The 23,744-nt window shown below is 46.9% G+C and overlaps 1 protein-coding gene across 2 annotated transcripts in view; it reads left to right on the top strand.

Annotated features, from left to right (window-relative positions):
* The window catches only part of HACD2 (3-hydroxyacyl-CoA dehydratase 2), an 89,987-nt gene extending 80,717 nt beyond the window's left edge, over nt 1-9,270 (top strand). For both annotated transcript variants that reach the window (XM_024756509.1, XM_024756507.1), the window contains exons 6-7: nt 1,215-1,393; nt 6,246-9,270. In XM_024756509.1, the coding sequence (XP_024612277.1) occupies nt 1,215-1,393; nt 6,246-6,328 (262 nt within the window). In that variant the 3' untranslated portion in view covers nt 6,329-9,270. The remainder of the gene's footprint in view (nt 1-1,214; nt 1,394-6,245) is intronic.
* Nucleotides 9,271-23,744: the final 14,474 nt, after the last annotated feature.

Raw genomic sequence — 23,744 nt, 5'->3', positions numbered from 1 at the left:
TGAGCCATGGCCGCTGAGCCTGCGCGTCCGGAGCCTGTGCTCCGCAACGACGGTTCCTAGACAATTTATGAGTCTAGTGATTAAACAGAGACACAAACCAAATGTCTCCAACATTTCAAGCATGTGAACTTCTCCTTTTTCTTTTCTTTTTTTTCAAAAAACATTTGTATTAGGAAAATGGGAAAAATATAACAGTTTCTAACCAAGCTGGGCAGACTTGTGAAAGCTGTCTATCCTGGTTATAGGGAAAGTTCATTGACCAAACCCTGATTTTACAATTAGAGAAAGATTCTTTTGTCCATTGTCTTCTGTGGCCCTTGGAAGAGTCTTCCTTTTCCACCATCCTCCTCAGCGTGGCTGAAGGTAGCAATGGAGAACATGTCTTTCTTTTGTCACAGATTTCTCAGCACGATTCCTGTACCTGGACATTGAGAGCCCAGTATTTATTGTCAGCCGCAAACAGCCAAAGGCTTTTTAGAATCTGAGCTGATGACTTCTTTAGCAATACTTACACCTCAGAATGGCTTCCAGTTAGTTCCATAGGATGAACCTCTCTGAATTGTTTTTGAAACCTGAGGAACTCCTTTTTTTAAAGTGAAAAAAATTGTGTGGAGTCACCCATGTGATAGTAATTGTAGTTTTTTTGACTAGAAAATTATGTAATGACTAAAGGCTTATCATAAAAATTTTTAATGTCTTTTAAAATTAGGATATATTTTATTTTTCACAGTAGCACGTACAGACATTTGAAAAGTTGTAGCAGTATACACACGTTGGATGTGCTGGGTTTTTCAGTCCACAGACCAGACTTTGGTGTACATTGTAGGGATTCCTGGATACCATGCTCCAACACCTTCCCCCCCAAACTCACCCCCACCCCACGAGGCAGGACCCTTCAGTATAAACCATGACTCAGTGCCCCTACTTCGTCAATATTTGGCATCATCTCAATTATTTTAGGGAGTTGTTTTGAAGAGTTGTTTATTTAGGCCAAATTTTGAGGCTGACCAAACACATTTCTTTTAGAACATTCAGAAGCATACTTGCTTTGGCCCTTTTCAAAAACTGGCTTGTAAAACCTGAACTTAAGCAGTGGGTAAACAGGGAAATGTATAAACGATAGCTTTCTACCAAGTAATCAGTATTGGTGGGGATGCATCTTTCTACTAAAGCTGGCTTCGAACCTCAGTAATGAATATTTTGTTTTGTTTTAGGTACACGCTTTTCATTGTGCTGTACCCAATGGGAGTGTCAGGAGAATTGCTCACAATATATGCTGCTTTGCCCTTTGTCAGACAGTCTGGCCTGTACTCCATCAGTTTACCTAACAAATACAATTTCTCTTTTGACTATTACGCGTTCCTAATTCTGATAATGATCTCCTACATTCCAAGTAAGTAGATGTTTATGCATATATTTATTTATGTTTCAGAAATTGGCTCAAGAATAACTAGAGTGAAATGCCTTTGGTTGTTTTTACACCGTAAATCTAATTTATTGGGAACGCTTTGGTTTTTGTCGAATGCCGACTGTCAGAGGGAATTTTCTCTGGGAGTAATTGAATAAAGATGAACCCTTCTCAATACAGCTGCCAAAATGCAGTCCTTCTCAGTATGTGTTTTAAACAGTGAATTCCAGGATAGGTTAACTGTCTATTGCAGGAGAATACTGAGTGGAAAGCAAAAAAAAAAAAAAAAAAAAAAAAAAAAAAAAAAGCCATTAAAGACCTTACCTTGAGGTTTTCTGTCTCTTGAGAACTGCTTGCTGTGGTATTTGAAAAACACTGTAAAGAGATTTTTACTGTATCAAAGTAGACAGTTACTTCACTTTTAAGGAATTGATAGTTAACTAGAAACAAAATAAAAATAGATTATTTTCTTGTTTGGAAATAAACAAAGCCATCTGAATAGGACATAGTGTTATCTTCAGGATGGTTTCCAATTATTTTAATAATTCTGAAGGTTTAAATATATGGATAATCAAACATGCCTATCAGCACATGAACAGAGAGAAAAAGCCATGTTTGAGGCTTCTCTGAAATGAGTCACGTTTGCTGAGGAAGAGTTGTTTACTCCCTTTCTCAAATTCTGATGTTCAGTTGCAATCCTATGATTGATTTCCACATATCCAAAAGGATCTTGTTTTACCCAAGGACACGTAAAGTTAATGTTTCTTCTCATTTACCTACTTCCATAGGCATTGTGACTCTGAATCTTATTTTAGTCTGTGAGAGAGATGCTGTGTTCTCCCCTAAACCTCAGGTTAAATTCAGACTAGAGGGTTGGCTTTTTCTTCAGCCCGCAGCATTAACTGAATGAATCCTCCTAACAATTGTAGGTGACAGGTTTGTGTCCCCCTGTGGAAAATTGCATTTCACGCGTTGTGAGAGAAAAAGCCCACCCCGATTTCATGTGAACATTTATCTTGGAGAAGTTCTTGGATGCAGTTCTGCTACATGATTCATTTTCTACTCTTTATTAATGCTCAAGTCCTCCTCTCTGGTGCTAGAACCATGGTGGCTAAAGGCCATCTCTCTTCCAATGTAAAAGGTAGTTGATTTTCAAACAAAAGATAAATATGGAAGAGTGTAAAAATTTAAGTAATGAAAATTAACTTAGAGCTTTTCAGCTTTCTCATTTTGTTCCCCTAGAGTTTCATTTCCAGTGTCTAGAGCAACAGTTCCTAATTGCAGTTTTGTCACACCCAGGCTAACACATATCCCAACGAGCACCACAGGATTTATTTAAATTCAGCATAAGTCTTTGAATGGCGATAGATGCTGTATTGGGTAACTGGGAGAGGGGCAAGGAGAATATCATGAAATCAAACCAATAACAAGGTGCTGCGTCATCGTCAGAAATCTGGGGCCCCTACCTCAGAGTTGCTGCAACGTTTTCTGTCTGTGGAAGAGGAGGAGGGGCTCTGTTCTAGGAGCAGTTCTCCAGGGCAGCCCGTGTCTGTCTGCACCTCGGAGTCGTCTTTGTGCTCTGGTGGGCAAGCAGTGCTGCCCGGCCTTTTGCTTCTGCCTGCTGACCTCTCAGCGTAGCGAAGGAGCCTGGTCAAGCACAGGAGGGTAGGATGATAGGGTTCCTGAAGGAGAACAAGCCCAGTTCTCTGGAATTGTCCTTCTTGGCCTGAAAAGAGAAAAGAGAGAAAACACAGACCTTAGAGCCAGCTGTCTTACAGGGAGTAGGGCAGCGCTTTCCTCTCAACAGACGTCTGCTTTTACCTCAATCCTTCCCCCTTCTTCCATTCTCAGCCTCTTTTTGATAAGAGAACTTGGCTTGGTTCAAAGCTGTATTCTTTCATTTCTAAGGCAGCTTAACTCTTGTAGAACAAGGACAGGGATTAAAAGGTTCCCTCCAAATCCCTAACTCCCCACCCCAGCTCAGGATGGTCGTGCAGACCGTATTTGTGTCTGCTGGCACTCACTGTGCTTCTGGCCTGAGCCAATGGCCCTGAATGTTTTCAGTTGTTTAGGTTGTTAATACTGAGACCAGTTTGTACAGTTCATTCCAGCCAGCTGCACATTTCCAGCTTTCCAAAACTTGGTGTTTATGAGAAGAAAATGCAGAGTTAGGAGAGGTTGCTCTTGATAATGCAGCTTTCTTTACCAAATTTGGTTTCCTTTCTACAACTTACGTTCCTTTTAACCCTCTTTAATGGGGAGTTAATGATACACAGATCTTACATAAAGCAGCACCTCTTCGTTATGGTCCTGACCTGCTGTTGCATTGGTGCACACATAGCCCATATTGTGTGTGGCCCATGAGCCGCAGCCATGGGAGTTTTCTCATATCGAGGTGCTTTGGAGTCCCTTGCAAGATGCTCTTTTCCTCCTCTGCTGCAGATGCAGTGTGAGGATGTACAGTATCCACAGGACTCAGTAGACATCACCTCCCCCCATCCTTGTGCAAACTGGTGAAAGTTAGCTATAGGGGTGTTAGCTATAGCCTTCAAAAGGCTGTAGAAAGTTAGCTACAGCCTTAAAAAAAAAGGCTGAGAGAAATGAGAAACAATGAGTAGGGTGAGGGCACCAAGAAGCAGGGCACTCTCCACGTTGTCAGTAACCATAACCACACCTCTGATTTTTAGAGGAACAGAAGAAACTTGCCCCAAGCAGAGCATTTCCAGTTGCTCTCAGCCTTCAAGTCTTAAGAGAGCCCATTTCCTTACAGGAAGGTGGGTCCAGTGACACGCACAGCTCCCTACCCCGACTCCGACACACCAAGCCAGACACACATAACGTGCACAGCCGCCATCTCCACCCTCCATGTCCTGAGCTGTAAGAGCAGAGGGTAGAATTCTAAATGGCCCGTTGGCAGGTTGAGATTTTCGGTGTAGTTAAAAGCAGTAGCCATGCATCTGGAATTGTTTCAGCCACTGTAGTTGGATTCAGTGTGAACTTGTGGGTAATTGAGAAGGAGACGGTGTCACCCAAGTTCTGGTCACCAGGGAGTCACAGAGCAGTAGAGAATTTCCAACCCAAGTACCCCCATTCTCCCCATTCCTTTCTCTTGGGCGCTGAGAAACCTCTGGAAGATGTAAAAAAATGAAGGGGCCATGTCGGCTCTCCAGTTCTAACCCCTGACCCTCTGTAGCCAGCAGGCCCTTGCCTGGGGAATGAAGAAGGTGTACTTGGCCGTCTTGCTGCCACTAAGGGCCTAACGAATGGCTTCTGGATCGTTGTCCTCCCTCAGAGCCTGTGGGGCTACAGCCACCTTATGAGTGGCGTAATAACAAATGCAGCCAGTGGAAAAGTCCTTGGTGTACTTTGCCTCAAAGTTTCCCTTTACTAAAGTAGGTCTGTAGAAATGTGACTGGCCACACATTTTCAAATGATTACAATTAGCATTCCTTATGGTTTAATTATATCTTTACTTCCAGTTTTTAGATTATGGAGCTTGTCAAATTTTCTGGCTTTCATACCAAAATAGTTCTCTCACTGCTGAATTTTATGCACAAGCTGGGTCTTTTCTGTGAATAACTTCCTGCCTGCAAATAGTGAGTGGAGTGGATGGCAGCCCAGTTCGGCACTGGGGCCTCCTCTGCAGTTTGTCAGATCTGTGTGCACACACCCACTGATGTCTTGGAGTACTTTGGGAGGATCATTTGACATTTGGCCAACTTGGAATCCATTTAAAAAGGAAGAAACTGTGAGAGGAGAGTTGGCAGTAGTAGAAATTACCTCCCCCAAAACACAGGTTACTGTCTAAAAAATAGAGATTGGAGCGGTTGGGAAGGGAAGGAGGGATAGTGTACATCCAAGACCATCTCACTGGAGTTTTTCACATGGTTTTTGAACCCCCAGTTTACAGTAACCTTGTGAAGGTCAGGTAGTTTAAACTGGCATTTCCCAGCAGGGACACTATAAGCATTTGGGATGACACAGTTCTTAGTCATGGGGGACTGTCATACGTTGTGGATTTTGGCATTCCTGGCCCCTTGTGCTGAATGCCAGTAATCTACCCCCTTCAATACTCTCCCCCCACCCGCATTTCTAAAGACTCCCTAGGGAGGCAGGACCACCCTTTTCATTTGATAACCAGTCCTTTTTAAAGTAATCTATTAAATGACCCAGAATAGAATCTCTGGTGCCTGAGGGCTTGCTTTTCTTATGGACTTTTTCCTCATCCAAACCTGGCTTAGTGGTGTTCAGATCAAATGTCACAGCGTTCCTCCCCCTCTTCAGTCTTCCCACTCAAAGAACAGCCTTTCTCTGGAAGTACTTTCAGGAGATCCTCCCTGATGACAGTGCAGTAACAGAGAGGCCGAGACTAAGAGTCAGGAGCCCCGAGCCTGGTCCTGACTCTGTCAGTGATTTGCTGTGAGACCCCAGGCACGCGCCCACCCTCTCTGGGGCTTGAGTTCCTCCTCTGTGAACAGGAATAATAACTCCATCACTAGAATTCTTCCCCTAGTTGTTGGGGAATCAGAGAATAAATGTGAAGATAATATGAGAGAGTGTAAAGAGTATTATTTGGCGGCTCTGTGACATCTTGACTGGTAATGGTAATGTCAGTAGTGTCTGTCATTCCAGTCCACACTACCCTTCCCCCTCGGCTAAAGCGGGAAAGTCAGTCCCTCTGTGTTTTTCCTCTCTCTCCAAGCCCACTTTGTTACCTTCCTTAGTTGCTGAAAGAGAAAGTGGCCAGAGAGTCAGAGAGGACCTCAAGTCCATGTGCTTTACATAGAACATGTGATTTTAAGTCATCTCCTTAATGGATTCTTTCTTTTCTTTCCAGTTTTTCCCCAGTTATACTTCCACATGATACACCAGAGAAGAAAGGTCCTTTCTCATACTGAAGAACACAAGAAATTTGAATAATTCCTGCTTCCTGCACACCCCCAGAAACAAACTTTCCAATGACAAAAGATGCTGCAGACTTTTTCTGTTCCCAGTACGTTTCATAGAAAATAAGTAAGAACTTTTTTTAAAATACTAAAAAAAACCCAAAACAAAACAAAACCCAAAATCCAGTGTCACATAGGCCTGGGATTTTATAAAAAAAACAAAACAAAAGCCGTTACATAAAACATCCTTGCTGGTCCATTTCAGCATGTTCTTTCAGCCAGAAGTTCCCAATATTTATGATGGCGCTGGAAAGGGATTTGGCGTTTTTTATCCTCCTGTTTCCCTCATGTGTCTGATAAATAAAGATCTGTAACACTAAACACTTGAGCGTTACAGTCTGAGTAAGGAAGTTGTGCCCGCTCCGTGCCCAGCTTGCAGCAGCTATGTTTCAGTCTGCAGTGTGTTTAGCATTCCCTCTCAAAGTGCTTGACTGCATGCTGGAAGCCATTTGTCCTCTGGAATGCTCTGAAGTTATGGCTGGGACCTTCCCCCCTACCTAGTGAATGACTTATACAATGTATATATGTCTGTGAAACTTTGGAGTAGTGCCTATAATCAGAAAACAGCTAGAACCCTTTTGTTTGTTTTCAGTCGAGTCGTTACTGCCTGCCCCTACGAAGTGTGCCTGAATTTGATAAGTATGTGTGTATTGTAGAGAAGCTACTTTATCTGGGGCGCAGCCTCAATCACATTTTAACAAAATGACAGTTCTCAGAAAGGGAAAGCTCAGTCACTAGTCAGCGACAAGTACCTTTCACAGTACCATTCTCAGAACACCCTTAAGCAAGGTGTTTGCCAAGAGCAATTCTTACTTAGGGACCTGACGCCAGTCTAGTCGCACAGGAGTAAAGAATCCATTAACGAAAGCACATGGAAGGCGTTACTCTAAAAATGGAGTCTGGAAGAACAGTCAGGAATGGGTTCATCTGCCCTTATTATTTTACCTTCACATTTTCATTCATCTCTTCTGTTTGGATACTTTTCCTAATTATCGTCCTGTGTAATTCCCACCAAGTTGTAAGTCCAGAGGCAGTGAAATGTTCCAGTTGGGCAGTCATGAGCTAAAAGTAGTATTGTCCCCACATTTTGGATCAGCCAAGAAATACTTTGGACATATGGACATTGTCTAATTAACATCATGTCGCCATACTTTAATTGCTAAACTGCATTTAAGGCTCTTCAAGAAAGGGTTGGATAAAAATGTAAAGCCCAAGTTTAGATGTGCATTAGATTTTAAACACAGAATGTTCTTTGTGCAGACTTCACCCCTGTTTTTTTTAATTGGTTGATCTGTAAAAGTCTAGCTTACTGACTGATTATCAATTAAAATATAATTGCTAATATTAGAAGTGTCGTAATGGAAAACTAATTTTTAAATGCTTATTTTCATAGAAGCTTGAAAATTAAGATGAAAATGAGAAGACAATATGCAGCCTATAATTTAATGCAGGTAGATGTGTAATAAATTATTTTTGAATTAAACATTAAAATTCTGCTTCTTAAAGTTAGCACTCTTAACTTGGGCGTGTTGAGATTAGAATCTATTCTTGTATTTGGTAAACAAAATATGAGGGAAAGATTATTTTTCATGCTTTTTCTTTCTATTTTTCCAAAAATGTATTTCTACTATAAAATAGAATCAATTGGGGTTATATTAGCCTTATTATTAATTTGAGTAAGATTTTTTCACTTGTTTTTGGAATAGTTGTAGAAGATGGGATGAGAAATGCAGGTTTTCCAGGATTGCTGGCTTGGGGGTTTTATTCGGGCCTCTCTATTATAATTTGTCACTATGAAAAACAGCCTGTCACAAATAGTGGTTATGCATCAAATTGAACTTCGGCAACAAGAACGCAGCGAACAACTCCCTTCTCAAAAAGGGTCTCAACCCCAGTGTGCATTTTTGTCCATCAACATTTGAAATGCTCGTTGAAGATAAGTAAGCCATGCCACCGTGTCCTTCGGTCACCTCTCTCAGTAACTGGTTTCTTTACCTCTAACATGAATTCATTTCTCTTTGGAAGTGGTGGTGTTCTCTTATGAATTGAGAACATCTAACCCCACCAGATGTCACATCTTCCTATAAAGTGTGAATGAGGAAGGTGGTGTTTTGGTGGGTATTTTGTCAGACTTACCGTTTTCATTTCAGGGCACAGTCAAAGGCATCAACTGCCCAGCCCCCCACCTGATTGGGTGTTTCAGATCCCCCACTTCGGGTACCACCTTCTGGCAGAAAATTCTTTGAGGTACGCAGTAGTGCTTTGTAGACACAAGCTGCTAATCCGCATCTTGCTGTGTTCTATTTGCTAAGGTTGGGTTCATTCATTTAACACGTACTGACTGTTATCAAAGGCACCGTGGAGAGTTAGTCATGGAATAAAGCACATCCTCCCTGATGAAAACGTTCCTCTGGAGCAAGCTTTCGACAGGAAGGGTTTAGACAATGTAGCGTTAAGGCATGTGAAGAGATTGTGCCCTCACTTCCAGTCATGTTTCTGGTTATTCGTTTATAATAAAAGGTTGGCATTGATGTGGTACAACCTGCAAATTATTTTCAATTCTGAGTTTCAGATAAAACGTTATAAGACAATATCAGTACATACTGCTCCTTTGAAATTTGGGTAAAAAATTATACAACCGTATATATAGTCATTTTTATATTTTTTCTATGTTGGGAAAACCAAAACTGTAATTTTATAAGTCTTTGATTCACTAAAATTATATAATTTAAATGTATTTTTTGTATATTTAGAAATAAGGAGTTCAAAGACTATGCTTAACTTTCTATGCATGCATTTGGAAGCTGTTTTTACCTGATAATGTTAATGTAGTAATAAGTTGTATTCATAAAATACTGATCTGTGTTGCATTTCAAAATAAACTGGTGTGTGCTCTGCCTGGATTTGAAATACTGACCAGTGAGTCCAGTGATTTTTCACACTGAACTGGCCTGAGAATGGTGTTGTAGGATTACGGAAGAGTTTCAGTTCTGTTAACGGAATCCAGCTCTTTCTTTACAGTTTTAAAATCTATTTCTGCTATTCACTAATGGTTCTACACTTACAGGAAAAATAAACAGATTCTATTAAGAGGTTTCCAAAAAGTCATTCTTCCTACCAGTCAGTCTTCAAGCTTACCAAGCCAGTCTCCAACCTGGCTGCAGAAGGACAAGACAGATTCCTCATATAGGTGACCAAGAAAAATAAAAAATTAATCAGTAAAAGATTGAGGGCCCTTTTCTTACAGCATGTGTGTGTGTGTTTTAATCTAACTTTTCTAATGTAAGTTGAGAGGGGAAATACTGTTGCCCAGCAGTGTTCATCTTATAATAAAGCCAGTACTTGGTCAAGTGGTTGAGTACCTCCTCCTAAAAACAACTCCAAATACAGAGCAATCCTGGGCACTACTTTACACACTGACGTCCACAGTAACAAGTGGGCAGAAAGACACTGAGAAGGGCACTCAGCTCAGCCACTTCTGACCTGCTAGTACTAGACCCTAGATTTCCTCACCTCAAAATCAAAGTGCTGATGCGTCCCTGTGCCGGTCGCTTTCTAGTTATTTCTCTGGGTGATCTCAGGGTGCCTCCAGCAGGGACATGCCCCCTCCTGAGTCTGCCAGGTTTTTCTCAGAGTTGTCACCGTTGTCCCGGACCGTGGTCTTTGTTCCAAAGAGGAACATTTTCTTTCTGAACGCTGTCTGTTCACAGACATTACCAGCACAGTGGTTAGGACCGCCTCTCTCCTCACATAGAGTTTAATCTGCTTCGGAGACAGGCTTTCATTTATGAAAAGAAAGAAAATTATTTCAACTGAAATTGAAGAACGGAGGTAAAGTTAATAGTAGAGGCTACACAGAAAACACAACCTTTCAATCTTAGGGTGGTAATGGGAAACCAGCCAGGGCTTTGTAATTTGTCATTGTCATATTTTATGGCAATTATGTGTACTATGTTAACATAAGCCCCAGCCTGAGGAATTACCATTGGTATAATTAAGAGACCTGTTACACACATCATTCCGAAAATACTGCTGTGTTGTTCTGTTCCCTTTAACAAGAATGAAGACTAGCTTTGCAATTCCTCATTTTTTTTTTTAATCCCAGCATTACAAATAGACTGGTTCGTTGTTATTTAGTGGTGAAGAAACTGTTCTAAACAGCTATTAGCAAAAATAGCCATACCTATTAACATTCCCCTGCCGGCAGCTGGGAACCAGAGTTAGAAGAGAGAGCTGTGGCGGGGGGGGCGGTTTGACCAACACTTTTATTTTAAACGTGAGAAACTAATCTTTTTTTTTTTTTTTCAAATTTAGAGAGATACCCCGATACCCCTTATTGTTATAGGGGTAGGTCTCATTACCAAAAATAATCTTTTTCCCACAAAAAGGCAATTCACCTTAAAAGTCACTTGATGAGCAAAAATAAAATGTGAGAGGCGGTGTACTTAATAAGCACCTAGTACCCATTTCATAAATCTGCTTATGTTTGGAAATTGTGTTTTCTGTTCACTAATTCCAGAACATGGACTTATTACAACGGCAGTGCTTCCACATCTATCTTTGACTTTCGTGGATGCAATCCAGATGCATTTCCAGATGCATTTCCAGATGCTGGACTTGGTTAAAACCCAAAGGCGATTTCCGCCTCCGTGTTGTCGTAGCTGGGCTGTCCCGCTGGGGGGCAGCACCTCACAAGCGATCCGGGGCCTTGGGAGTCAAAGGCGTTTGGAACACAGCTTCGGTCCAAGGGCGCGGAAGGGGCAGGAAGGCGCACTATAGCAAATTAGTCACAGATTTCTCTTGTCCGTATAAATTAATGGCAGCCCGATCTTAAAGCATATTCTGGAGGGGTACAGGAAATAACACTTTTTAGAGCAAAAAAACCCAGCTTGGATGCGTGCTTTGAGGCTCCAGCTATTCTCTTCCGCCTCGGGAGACCTCCCCGGCTGGGACCCTGCAGGCTGCCTGGCTTTGAAATGAGAGATTTTGGAGCTGGTCGTAAAGCAGGTGTTAGTGCTCCTGTTTAATGGAGAACCTGCTTGTTAATCTTTGAAACGTTCAGGAAAGTCAGTTCCCACTCTTCTGGCTCTGGATATTTTTGGAGGGTGGCCGGGGCCATGAAAAAATGTCAGGCCACCTTATAAGGCCGTGTCTGGCCCCGAGAATGCTTGTCTGCAGCATGTCCAGTACACTCTGTGGGTGTGAGTTAACTTGACTCTTGGACTGTGAGTTTTCTCATAGATTTAAAATACTTCTATTCATGCCATGGATTATTGCCTCTTTAACAGGCTTAAAGTCTTCCTCAAGAGCTGTTTAAATGACACCGATTTGGGACATACCAAATAGATATACAAGGGCATACGTAATGCCTCTACAACCACACTAGTTGACTGTGCCAGGGCAGACAGTGATAGTCTTACAGCAGGTGGTTTATTTAGCCAATGTTATGTCAGAGTGAAAGCCACAGAATATTAGTTATGAGGGCATGGGAGTACGGATATGCTGGGGGTGGGGGGAGCGGTTCTGTAGTTTAAGTTGAAACAAAGTTTTCTCTCCTGCTGTGCTTTTCACACCTTTTTGCACCTGAATGCAGTTTGTGAATCTCCAAGAGATGGGGTGCTACTGCAGGCTTTTCGGAAGCTATTTTCAGTCTTTATCCTTGAAACATCTTCAGGGCTAGAGCTCCTTGAACACCATGAAAAATACTAATCTGTTAGCAGCTTTCCCCATCAGAGGATGTTAACATGTCCTGGGGGGAACAGAAAAAGAGATGCACGAGGGCTTAGCCTGGGATCTGGGAAGATTTTCCTTGTCTTTTGTATTTAATAAACCACCATCTCAAATAGGTAATGAATTACACATGAGATTGAGAACCCAGGTGTCAGCAACCCTGGATGGAGTCTACCATTTGCTACTTTCTGGTGCGTCTAAAGGGAGCCTACCAGTGGATGTGAACTTATCTGTCTGAGAAGACCCATCTGGGACCAACAGCCCCAAATTGGATCAGCCAACTGCCACTCCCCCTGTGCCTACACCCCAGTTTAAGTGCCCGCTGTCAGCCCGTTACTCGGGCTCATGTCCTCTTTGAGGCTCCTGGTGTCAGGAAATCGTCTCCCTGACTTTACCCTCATTCCTGAACGTCACCAGGTGATGGCTGCTTTGTCCTGGTGTGCCCTGTTATCTGACAAGACCTTAGAGTTCCTTTCGCTCTGGGTGGCATCCTCCCCACATCAGCTCACCACCTAGATGCTTGGGAGCCAGAGAAGCCATCACTCTCTGTGCAGAGGAAACTGAGGCTCTGAGAGGGCACGTGACTTCTCCAGGGCCACATAGTGAGACAGCTGGGACCAGTTCTCTGCCCCCCCCCCTCCGCCAGGGCAGCTCCGGGGCTATGCCCTGCCCTCTGCTGCTCACACCCATCCATGGCTTTCTGAAGCTTCCAGCTCTCTCACTGTTCCCCAACTCTCCCTGTTCCCCAATCACTCTTGCCCATGACCCCTCAGGCTTCCCATCAGACTCTCCTGCCAGACTCCACCATTCTTCTCACTGTTATCAGAACCCCCGTGCCCCTCTGCCCTCCCACTGCACCCTCTTGGCAAAACCCTGAGCTGGGATCATCCAGCTGCTACCCTTCGCTGTGCCTCACCCTTGGGGCTGCCTGGCTGGCACTGCCCATGATTCCCTTTAGACTCCATCCTCCTTAAACCTCTGACTCACTCCCAGCCCAGGATAACACCCCCAATTTCAGAGAAATGTGCCATCAGGTAGCAATTCCTTCAACTTTCTATCACCACATCTATAGACTTACCTATACTGAGCATACCCTTTTCTTTTCCTCCTGTTAGAATGGAAGGGGTGACCTTCTGTCCAAAGTTAATCCCCTCCTTGTGTTCTAGATGTTTCCACCACCACACACACACACACACACACACACACACACACACACACACTTAGGGATCTCACTCCAGCCATCCCATCCTCTCTGTACTTCCTCTTTGCCGTCTCTTCCCATGGAGTGCCTCCACATCTTGGCTTTGACCCCAGCCCTCCACCTTCTCTCCTCCTGTTCTCTCCTCTGCTTCTCACCTCCCACTCTTCCCGTCGCACCCAACCTGGCTCTTCCTATCATGCCACCGACACAGCTCTGTTCCAGGTCACTAGTGACCTCCTTGTTATGAAATCCAGTGTATGCTTTGTGGTCCTTGTCGTGCGGTTGAAATTGGGGTACTGCCTGCTGGATGTTAGAAATACTGGTATGGTTTTGGAGTAGACTGGGGGCCCCAGCAATACCCAGTCCTGGCCCAGAACTCTCATTTTTTCTCCATGCATCTCTAATGAAGGTGTATGCAAAAGAAACAAGGGGGAACCAGCCAACAGAATGTGTAATGGTTAACTGTGGCTTGAGCCCCAGGGGAGCATTCTGGTAAGCTCCTCATAGAACACTCATGCTTCCTAAACCAGTAAGAGGAAGTAGCTCAGACTAAAGGCAATCGTGAGACCTGCTCAGCTTACCTCTCACCCTGTTGTTCATAGGTCCTACCACTGTGATAGAAAGGCTGACCCAACACACCACCATCTCCAGGGAAGAAATACTCAAAGATTGAGTGCATGTGCCACCATGCTTGGCTCCAGGCTGGCCTAGGCTGGGAAGGACAGGAACGCATCCAGGGAGAAAGAGCAGATTTGGCTCTGCTCACCACCTAATGGCTAGAAGAGCCAGAAGAGAGACCCACACCCCTGTACACCAACCTCCTAATGATGCCCATTGACTCCACTCCCTCTCACTAGCAGATGGAGCTCCATCAGAATCTCGAAACTGAGCACAAAGATTAGCATTCCTCTTCCTTGGGAAGAAGCCAAGACATGCTGGGGAGAATGAAGAGGGATCTTGGAATCCCTCCCAGGAAGCCAACATGGTTCTTGAAATGATCTTTTCTCTGGACAGCCCGCTCCTCTGGTTTCCTCCTGCCTCCTTGACCAAACTTGCTCAAGTCTCTGCCAACCCCCTGACTCACAGGTTGAGTGCATCAAGAATCGCCCAGGGTACTTGACAAAATCAGATTCCTGGCTCCCTCAGAGCTACTGAATCTGAATCACTGGAGATAGAGACTGGGGCTGTATTTTCACCCAAGCTCCCCGGGGGATTCTGGTCCAGGGGCTTACTCTGAAGAACGTTGCCTTCAGGGCTCCTGACCCTGAAGGTTCCATCCTAACTCCTTACTTCAAATCTGAGGCCCCTGATCACAAGCCCCCGGAGCAGATTTGGCCCTTGAACATGTTCTCTTTGGCCCACATTACTTTTTTTTTTTTTTTTTTTTTTTTTTTTTTTTTTTGCGGTACGCGGGCCTCTCACTGCTGTGGCCTCTCCCGTTGCGGAGCACAGGCTCCGGACGCGCAGGCTCAGCGGCCATGGCTCACGGGCCCAGCCGCTCTGCGGCATGCGGGATCCTCCCGGACCGGGGCACGAACCCATGTCCCCTGCATCGGCAGGCGGACTCTCAACCACTGCGCCACCAGGGAAGCCCCCACATTACTTTTTTTAATTGAATCAGTTGAGAACACTTTAAAGTTGAGACATGTTATGTAACCATCTAAGAGAACTCAGAAGGTAAGGCAGCAAGTCACTTTCCCATGTGTTGGGCATCAGTGAGAACCAAGGAGGGCTGCCCATGGGACTGGGTGCTCAGGAAGGGATCAGGCTCAGGCCACGGTGCCCCCTGTCACCGCCCAGCCAGGCCCCTCTGGAGTCTGACGCAGGAGCTGGAGAGGAGGAGCAGGGCTGCCACAGCTTCACGTTTCCTCTCTGTGCTGATGACTGCAGGCCTCTGACTCAAGCCTGCATCCATCTCAGAGCTCTACTAGACCCCTTCACTTGGGCATCCCATAAGCGCCCAGAGCTCAGCCTATCCAAAATGAAATTCCCCGCCTCCCCGTGCCACAATCCCTTCCTCCTCCCCCGTCCTAGTCTTTACCACCTCACTGGATGGCATCCCATCCACCAGCTGGTCAAGCCAAGAACCTGGGAGTCATCTTCCCTCTTCTGCTCCCTCACTGGCCCTCACTTAGTTTTTAATCAGTCGCTAAATCCTATTGATTCTATGTCCAGAGGATCAATAGCATTTATCAACTTCCCTCCTCCGCTGCCTCTTCTCTTATCTGGGCCACCACCATCTCAGCTGGACGGCAGCAGTGGCCTTCCAACCGGCTGTCAGCTCCCACCCTTGCCCTCCCCCCAAATCCATTCTCCATACAGCAGCCCAAACAGCCTTTTAAAATGCAAGTATTACCACGTCGTTCTCTGTCTCAGCCTGCAGTAACTCTATTGTTCTTGGTGCAACGTCCAGACCCCTGAACCTGACCCAGTGACTTTCTGTAACCTGTGTCTGCTTTGTCTCCACCCTTCTGCACCCCATGTTCATGAAGGCCTATCAGGCCCTTGGGGCGCCTGGCTCTCACCTCCTGGTCTTTGTCCAGCACATTCCCTCTGCTGGGAGGTTCTCCCTCTCCACCTGGTGAATTCCTTCCTGTCCTTCAGGAGTGGCTGTGGCCTGGCCTCCAGGAAGTGCCTGTCCGAGGTCCTAGGACCGGCGCTGGTGTACTTCCTGGGTGCTCCCACAGTGCCAGGGAGCCAGAAAAAACCAGGAGCGCCGTTAAGTGAGAATTTCAGGCAACAGTGAAGTATGTCTCATGCAATATTGTAATTTCTGAGGCCACTGTGACAGCGCTTATATTTCCCTCCCATTTCTCACTGCCATCTTTTCTCACCTGTTTGCCTGTCAAGACTGCAGACTCCACAAGGGTGGGAACTCCTCCAGGCTTGTGGACTACTGTATTCTCAGTCCCCAGGCTTCTACTAGGGTCTGGGGGGCTGGCAGGAAACATAAACAAATGATTAAATAGGGTCGTTTCAGACACCAGTAAGTTCTTTAAAGAAACTTAGGAAGTCAATGTGTTAAGAAGGGGCTGGGCCTGCAGCTTTGGCTCATGTGCTCAGGCTTGGCCTCTGAACAGGGATGGATGCAGGATTTGATCCAAATTCCACAGATCCCAAAGCGCACAGTGGTTTCCCTCCACCATGCTGTCTCCCTGCTCCCTGGAGCACAGGGGCATTGGCAGGGGACAGGGGGTTCATTTAGGATGACTCTCGGGGGCTACCCCACCCAGATAATCTCTCAAAGCATACAGCTGCCGGCTCCTTGGAGACTTTTAGTCCTCTTGGTGCCCTTGGGTCCCCTGGCAACCCTTTGAACCAGGCTCCCTGAGAAGCCCAGTGGATGCAATGGGAGGTGGAGGTCCAGGAAGGGCTCCACCTCCTGGGTTCCAGGCTACAGCACTCTGCTTGACACCTCCAGTCGGAGCCCTGGGGGTCTGAGCTTAAAACCCTACCTCCCCACCAGACTCGGCCTTTTCCTCAGGCGCTCCTCATTAGCCAAGCTGAAGACAGCTGAGAGTTTGGTTACAAGGAATTCTCACAGCCTGGTGGCTGCTTATCCACAGCAGCTCAGGACCAGAGCTGGGCTGGGCCCGGCCTCCAGTGCCCAGGGTGCCCAGATGTGTGCCCACATGCCATGGGCATCTCTGTCCAGCAGGCTAAAGCCTACATTTGTTTGATTATCTCTGCCTCTTCTCCCCTGCATTAAGACAGCTGATCAAACTGAAAGCTCCAGGCGCTTATAGCCTGCCAGCGGCTTGAGGCTGCTTCATTTCATATTCAGTCAGGAGAAGATGAGCAGCCCCACCTGCTCCATGGAGAACTGTCACTGAACACCACCCACCTCGTACCTTCCCAAACCTCCAGCCCATGTTGTACACGAGGGAACCATGACATGTCAGAACTGGAAGGGGCCTCAGAAGAGCAGCGTCACCTGCAGCCTCCACTTGTCCAGAAACTGAGTCCAAGGAGAGACAGGAACACAGGTGGTCCGTGGCAGAGCTGGACCCCGCATTCCCGGCCCACAGCACGGCCCTGCAGGCCACTTCTGGGTGTACGGTGAGGGGATTTCATGCTCCTCCAGGGACTTGAGCTTCCTGTGAAGGGAGGCAGAGCCTCAGCTGTCCACACTGTGATTTCAGGTGCAGACTTACAAGAAGATTGGAGAATCGGGGGAGATGGACCCTCCCAGACCCTGGAAAAGATGTCAGGGACAGTGCCTGTACCCGGAAGCTTGGAGGACACAAACGGGGGGTCTGTGCCAGGCAGCCCTGGGAAGGCTGAGGGCGACAGGAGGAGGAGGCCTGCTGTGGGGTTCCAGTGGCCCCTCTGACCGCAGAAGCCCCGAGGTGGTACAGCTTAACCCAGGCCTGTGAGGGTTTCCCAGAGTTCCTACAGGTATTAACCCAAGAATGGAGTTTGTGGGCTTCTTCCGGAAGTCCCAGCTCCCGGCATCAGCCCTTCTCCCCTCATTGGAGAAGCACAGCCTGGGATGCAGCCTGCAAATGTGGGATCCCAGGGCTCGCCGAGCCTCCTGTCAGGAATCTCGATTCAGAGCCAGGCAAGTTGGCTTCCCTGGTATATTTGGAAAAGTCAGACTCCGGTTGCTCCCTGTTCCCTTACAAAGTGTGAACTGCACCCATCACATGGAAATGTGATTCACTTCTCAGCAACCAGGCTGGGCTGCTTCCCACCGCCTCCAAACAACCCTCCCCCTCTGCCCCGCTCAGCCCTCCTGCGCCCATAGCTTCGTGTTCTCCGCCTGGAGCTGAGGGCTCCGGCAACGCTGTGGCCGCGGAGAACAGGTGGGAGGCACCTCCAGGGTCAAAGGCAGAATGGCTCTTTTGCATCTTTTTGGCAATGCATTGGTCTCATTTAGTCTGATTCCCTTCTAGAAAATCTGGATACTTCTTCCTCACAGTCTCATAGCCCTCAATTCTCGATCCCCCCAGCCCACACTGCTCCTCCTGCGGTCTGAAGCCTTGGAAAGGCTCACAGTTTGGTGGTGAGATCCTCATGGAAACAAGTGCAGCAAAGCTGAGGTTGCACCCCTGCAGTCTGTGAGCTGAACATGGCTTTTTTTTTCCTTTTCTAAAATGATATGCTGAACTGTTTTGGTTACTAACATTTTTAAATTAAGAGGGTTCACATTTTTAAAAATTAATTTCCTGCTTCTCTTGAAAAAATGCCCTGGAGTTCTGGCAACCCTGGGCCCCAGTCCTACAGGGCACATGGCAGGGTCAGGGTGGAGGCTCTCCCTCTGGATGGGCAGGTTCTCCAGGCTACCCCACCAGGCCGTGCATTCATTTGTGTTTTGGATGTGTAGCTCAAGCATCTAGGGTCTCTCTCCTACTATACCCGGATGTACCTGCATATAGCAGGTGTAAAGCAGCTGTATAGCCCCTGCTGTAGGGGACACAAAGAAGATGTCATTTCTCCCTCTCCTCTTTAATTTCTCATTCTTTTGATCCTCAGTCCCCCTAGTTTATCTCAGTTTTTCTCTCCACCGCTCTCTAGTGCCCTATATTATTGGTTTGTGTGGTTCTATTTTTGCCCAGAACCAACCTCCCCAACCTCTGTCTGCCTGGTTACTTGGAGACAGAGCAACACGGAGCTTCAGAGTCAGGCCTGAGTTTGATTCCTGCTCCACTTTCTGCCCTCGCCACTTCCCCGAGCCTCTTCGACATATAAGATAGGGACAAAATAATACCTAGTTTACAGGGTTTCTGGGAGGATTAAAGGTGCCCCTTCCCTGCTCGTTAAATGGCTGAAGGTACTTGAGTCTGCTTCAGTGGAGGGCAGAGCAGAGGCTGTGGCCGCCTTGCCAGGCACTGCAGGAACCTCAGCCTCTTCCTCACCTCGTGGTCCCAGGAAGTAAGTAGTCCAAGTGCACAGGCTGCTCTCCAGGGGCCCCAGAGGTGGCAGTGCCTCTGGCCCTTGAGGGCAAGAACTCCCTTAAATGACGGGTCTCATCTGGTTGGAGGACATTGTTCAGGCCCAGGCTGGGCTCCATCCGAGGAAGCCAGGCCAGTAGGACAAGCCAGGGCCTCAGACCATGTGTTCCCCTCCTTCCTCTGAATGACAAGCTCCAATGCCTGCCCAGACCCCGTATCTGCCCGGGGTCTTCCAGCTGGAGCCCAGTCATGGGCTGAAGGAAACCATCAGTGGAGGCGTGACCAAGGCCAGGGGTGAAGGTAACCGCCTCTCCTCCTACTGGGAGGCGCCAGCTTGGTGAAAGTACACTGGACTCTGTAAAGGACCACATCGCAGAGTCCCTGCTGTGTCACTCTCTCCCTCCCTGCCATGGGTCCCAGTGTCCTCCTCTGAACAATGAGGGGGTGAGTTCTGGGAACTCTCAGGCAGCCCCTGACACCATGTGATTTAGTCAAGCACAGGGGAGGGACCATATGTTGGAGAGGTGCTCGGGTGATATCAGATCCACAGGTGCAGGAGTAAAAGCTGACAATATGGAATAAATGTAAATCAAGGCAGCTGATCTGAGGCTTTAGGGTGAGAGAAAAAGGCCTGGAGCAGAAGGGGTTTGGTCCACGCTCAGCACCCCCAAGTCTCCCCAGGATGTCTCCTACCCTCAGGCAGCATTACCTCAGGGTAGGTTTCTTTTGGTATTTCTTTGATGACAATGTTGCCAGGGGACCCAGGAATATGAAAACCCAGAGGCACTTCCTCCAAATGCAGAGTGACTCACCCATGTGCTGGCCCCTAATGCAAGGGCGACCCATGGAGAATAACAGTAGCTAATATTTAACACGTACAATGTGCCAGGCACTGTTCATATTTTTTCATGTATATTAACTTGTGTATTTCTCCCAACAGTTCTACGAAGTCAATACTGCTGGACTCCCATTTTACAGATGATGAAACTGAGGCACAGAAAGGTTAAGTAACTGGGCCATGGTGACCTGGCAGGTGAGTGGCAGAGCCTGCACATAAAGCCAGAGGGTGTTCCAGAACCCGCACGCTCCGTGACTACACTAATTATATCGCTTTTACTGTTGCCCCAGGGCCACAGGGTGCTCTGTGCTGTGCCCCCAGCCTCATCCCCTTCCACCTCATCAACACTGATTCAGGACTTGGGGGCGGGGCCCAGGGACGTGGTTTTCACAAGCGCCCGGCTGATTCTGATGCGCACTCAGGTTTGAGAAGCATGCACCAGGGGACAGGTGGGGAAGCTAATGCAGACAGTGAGACCACCCAGGGCGCAAATTGGTTAATGTAGAAATTGGAAGCATGTCTGTGCATCAGAGGGAAAGGCTGGAAGACCCTCCCTGTGGCTCCCTCTGTGGGATGGGGTCCTCTTCCCTCTCCACCTGGTTAATTCTCACCTTTCTCTCAAATATCACTCCTCAAGGAAGACCCACCCCAGTAACCCCTGGGTCCCAGCTCCCTGCGGTCGTTCTTGTTGTTCTGTATTTCTTTCTTGGAGCCCTAGTATGGGTGGCACTAAATGACTGCCGTTTGTAGGTCAAGTTCTGTGCTGCCCTCTAGAACGTAGGCTCCGAGAGGGCAGGGATTTTTGCCTTGTTCACGGCTGCATCCCCAGAACTCGCACTGGGTTTGGCACGTAGTAGGCACTCCTGGATGTTTGTTGAATGTGTGACTCAGGTTGCAAAGCTGGGAGACGTAAGTTCAGGTAGAAGGAAAGAAATGTAGAAGAGGGACTGTGCCTTCTGGTCTGCAGGGCCTTTCCCCATCCAGGAATTGCTGAGCCCATGTAGGAATTTCACAGGGCAGTGGAATCTTCCTGCCATGGAATCAGCTCACCTACCTCCTTGCATCTAAGCCCTTCTGCTGTTCTTCTCAAAGATCCCTGCAAATGAAAGTTCCTCAGCTCTCCTTCCATGTTATTCCTTCCATGCTCTTTGCTATTAGGGAAGTTCTCCTTTGAGTCTGACTCCTGTGTTTCCTATGCCATTTGTACCACCCTTTCCCTCCTCTTGAACACAGACTCTAACGTTACCAGAACTAGATAGGACCTTAGAGATGACCAAAGAAAGTAGCTTTCAAGTCTTTTTTTTTTTTTTCCCTAAGCAGGAAAAGCTCTTTTCCAAAAAAATCAGAATCTGAGTCCTAAAATGTGAGGCCGGCAAAAGGGGAGAAGCTCTGGTTTTTTAGGGGGTGGAACCCCTCCCAGGGCACCCCCAGGAGCTCCAAGGTACCCAACTTGAAAACCAGTGATAGATCTAAGCCTCACACTTTATGGATGAGAAAATCCAGAGACGGGAAGTGATCTGCCTCAGACAGGATCACAATCCAAGTCTTTCCTGCTTGAAGTTCATAGCCAGCGTTGTTGGACCTTGGTGAAAAGGGCAACATTTGGCTTGCTCTGCAGTTGTACTTTTTTTAAAAAAATAAATTTATTTATCTTATTTATTTGCTTTTGGCAGCGTTGGGTCTTCATTGCTCCACGCGGGCTTTCTCTAGTTGTGGTGAGTGGGGGCTACTGTTCATTGCGGTGCGCGGGCTTTTCATTGTGGTGGCTTCTCTTGTTGCAGAGTATGGACTCTAGGCGCACGGGCTTCAGTAGCTGTGGCACATGGGCTCGGTAGTTGTGGCTCACAGGCTTAATTGCTCCATGGCATGTGGGATCTTCCCGGACAGGGGCTCACACCCGTGTCCCCTGCATTAGCAGGCGTATTCTTAACCACTGCGCCACCAGGGAAGTTCCTGTACTTTTTAAAAAGTATGTTCTGGTATCATTTTGGGGACTACGTGTTTTGTGTTTTCTTTATGGTATCTGGTTCTTCACTATGCTAAAAAACTCAATGACAAATTGGGAAAGTTATACAAACATGTTTCCCAAATCTCCAAATCTTTGAACAAAGATGGTCATCACATTTTCTCAAACATTTCCACATAGGGCTGCAGAGTAAGGCCCATCTTTTTTTATATTATTTACTTATTTATTTCTTTTGGAGTATATTTTGTACACAAACCATGGGATCGCAAGAAAGATCAATTGGAATGAGAAATGGTGGCATCCTTGGTGCTGGGAACTCATTAAGCCTTTCAGCCCCAGGGACTTGGGGATTTTCATGGAACCAATTTCCTTCTTGGGATTGTTAACATAATCCCATAATTGGAGGATTGAGGGACCTATTAGCTGCCAGCCCAGTGCTCTAAGGGAGCACATTCCCAAGGACCAGAAGAAAGGTCTAGGCGTCTTCATGGATTTCCCATGAACCACAGGCTCTCTGCCCACACCCTCATCCCGCCCTCCACCTTCAGCCGGCTCCCAGACCCCAGCGCAGGGGAATGTGAGGTGTCTCAGGAGAGTGGGGTCAACAGGGGCTGGACTGCAACAGTACTCACTAGTCATTTATCCTCCACGTGCCACCCTTAGAACATTAGTCATGAGCATCACGCTTCAGGTGCCATTTATGAAGCTTCTAGTACATTCCAGACACTGCTAATTCACCTAATCCTGACGACAAGGACTGACAATATTGTTATCTCCATTTTGCAAACAAGAACACTGATTTTTACTTTTTTTTTTTTGGCGGTACGCGGGCCTCTCACTGCTGTGGCCTCTCCCGTTGCGGAGCACAGGCTCCGGACGCGCAGGCTCAGCGGCCATGGCTTACGGGCGCAGCCACTCCACAGCATGTGGGATCGTCCCGCACCGGGGCACGAACCCGTGTCCCCTGCATCGGCAGGCGGACTCTCAACCACTGTGCCACCAGGGAAGCCCCAAGAACACTGATTTTTAAGAGGAGCTTGAACTGAGCCGAATCTTATTTCATTCAATATTTGCACACATTATTTCCTCTAATACTAATATTATCTCTTTTTGAATGTTCACTACATTCTAAGAGCTTTACATGTATAAACGTGTTTAATCATTGTGACAACCCTATGAAATTGGGTACTATTATCATCCTCATTTTATATATGAGGAAACTGAGGCACAGAATGGTTAAGTTCCTCGGCTCCCAGACTCATCATGAGTTCTAGGCAGTCTCAGTTCACTTCAGGCATTGATGTGGTCCTTCCACGACTCAGGGGAAACAGTACCAGGAGTGGTTAAGAGTGGGGACTTTGGAGTCAGACACACCTGGGTCCCAATTCCAGCTCTCTCTGCATGAGTGCAGGCAAATGGGTTAGCCAGCTATTGCTACATAACAGATCCCCCCGGGATCTGTTTAAGTTCGGCTGCTTAAAACCACAAACATTTACTATCTCATGGTTCTGTGGGTCAGGGACGTGAGAGCAGCTTCCTGCATGGTTCTGGTTTGGGGTCTCTTATGAGGCTGCAGTCAAGACGTCATCTGAGGCTGCAGTCATCTTCAGGCTCACCTGGGGGAGGAGCAGCTTCCAAGTGTACTCACAGGGACCCCTCCACTAGGCTGCCTCACCACCAGGCAGCTGGCTTCCCCCAGGGCGAGTGATCCCAGAAAATGAGAGTGTGCCCAAGATGGAAGCCACGGCCTTCTAATAACTC

The sequence above is a fragment of the Neophocaena asiaeorientalis genome, unplaced genomic scaffold, assembly GCF_003031525.2.
Source record: "Neophocaena asiaeorientalis asiaeorientalis breed wild unplaced genomic scaffold, Neophocaena_asiaeorientalis_V1.1 scaffold22, whole genome shotgun sequence".
NCBI classification, from domain to species: Eukaryota; Metazoa; Chordata; class Mammalia; order Artiodactyla; family Phocoenidae; genus Neophocaena; species Neophocaena asiaeorientalis.
This window is presented reverse-complemented; position numbering and strand designations above follow the sequence as displayed.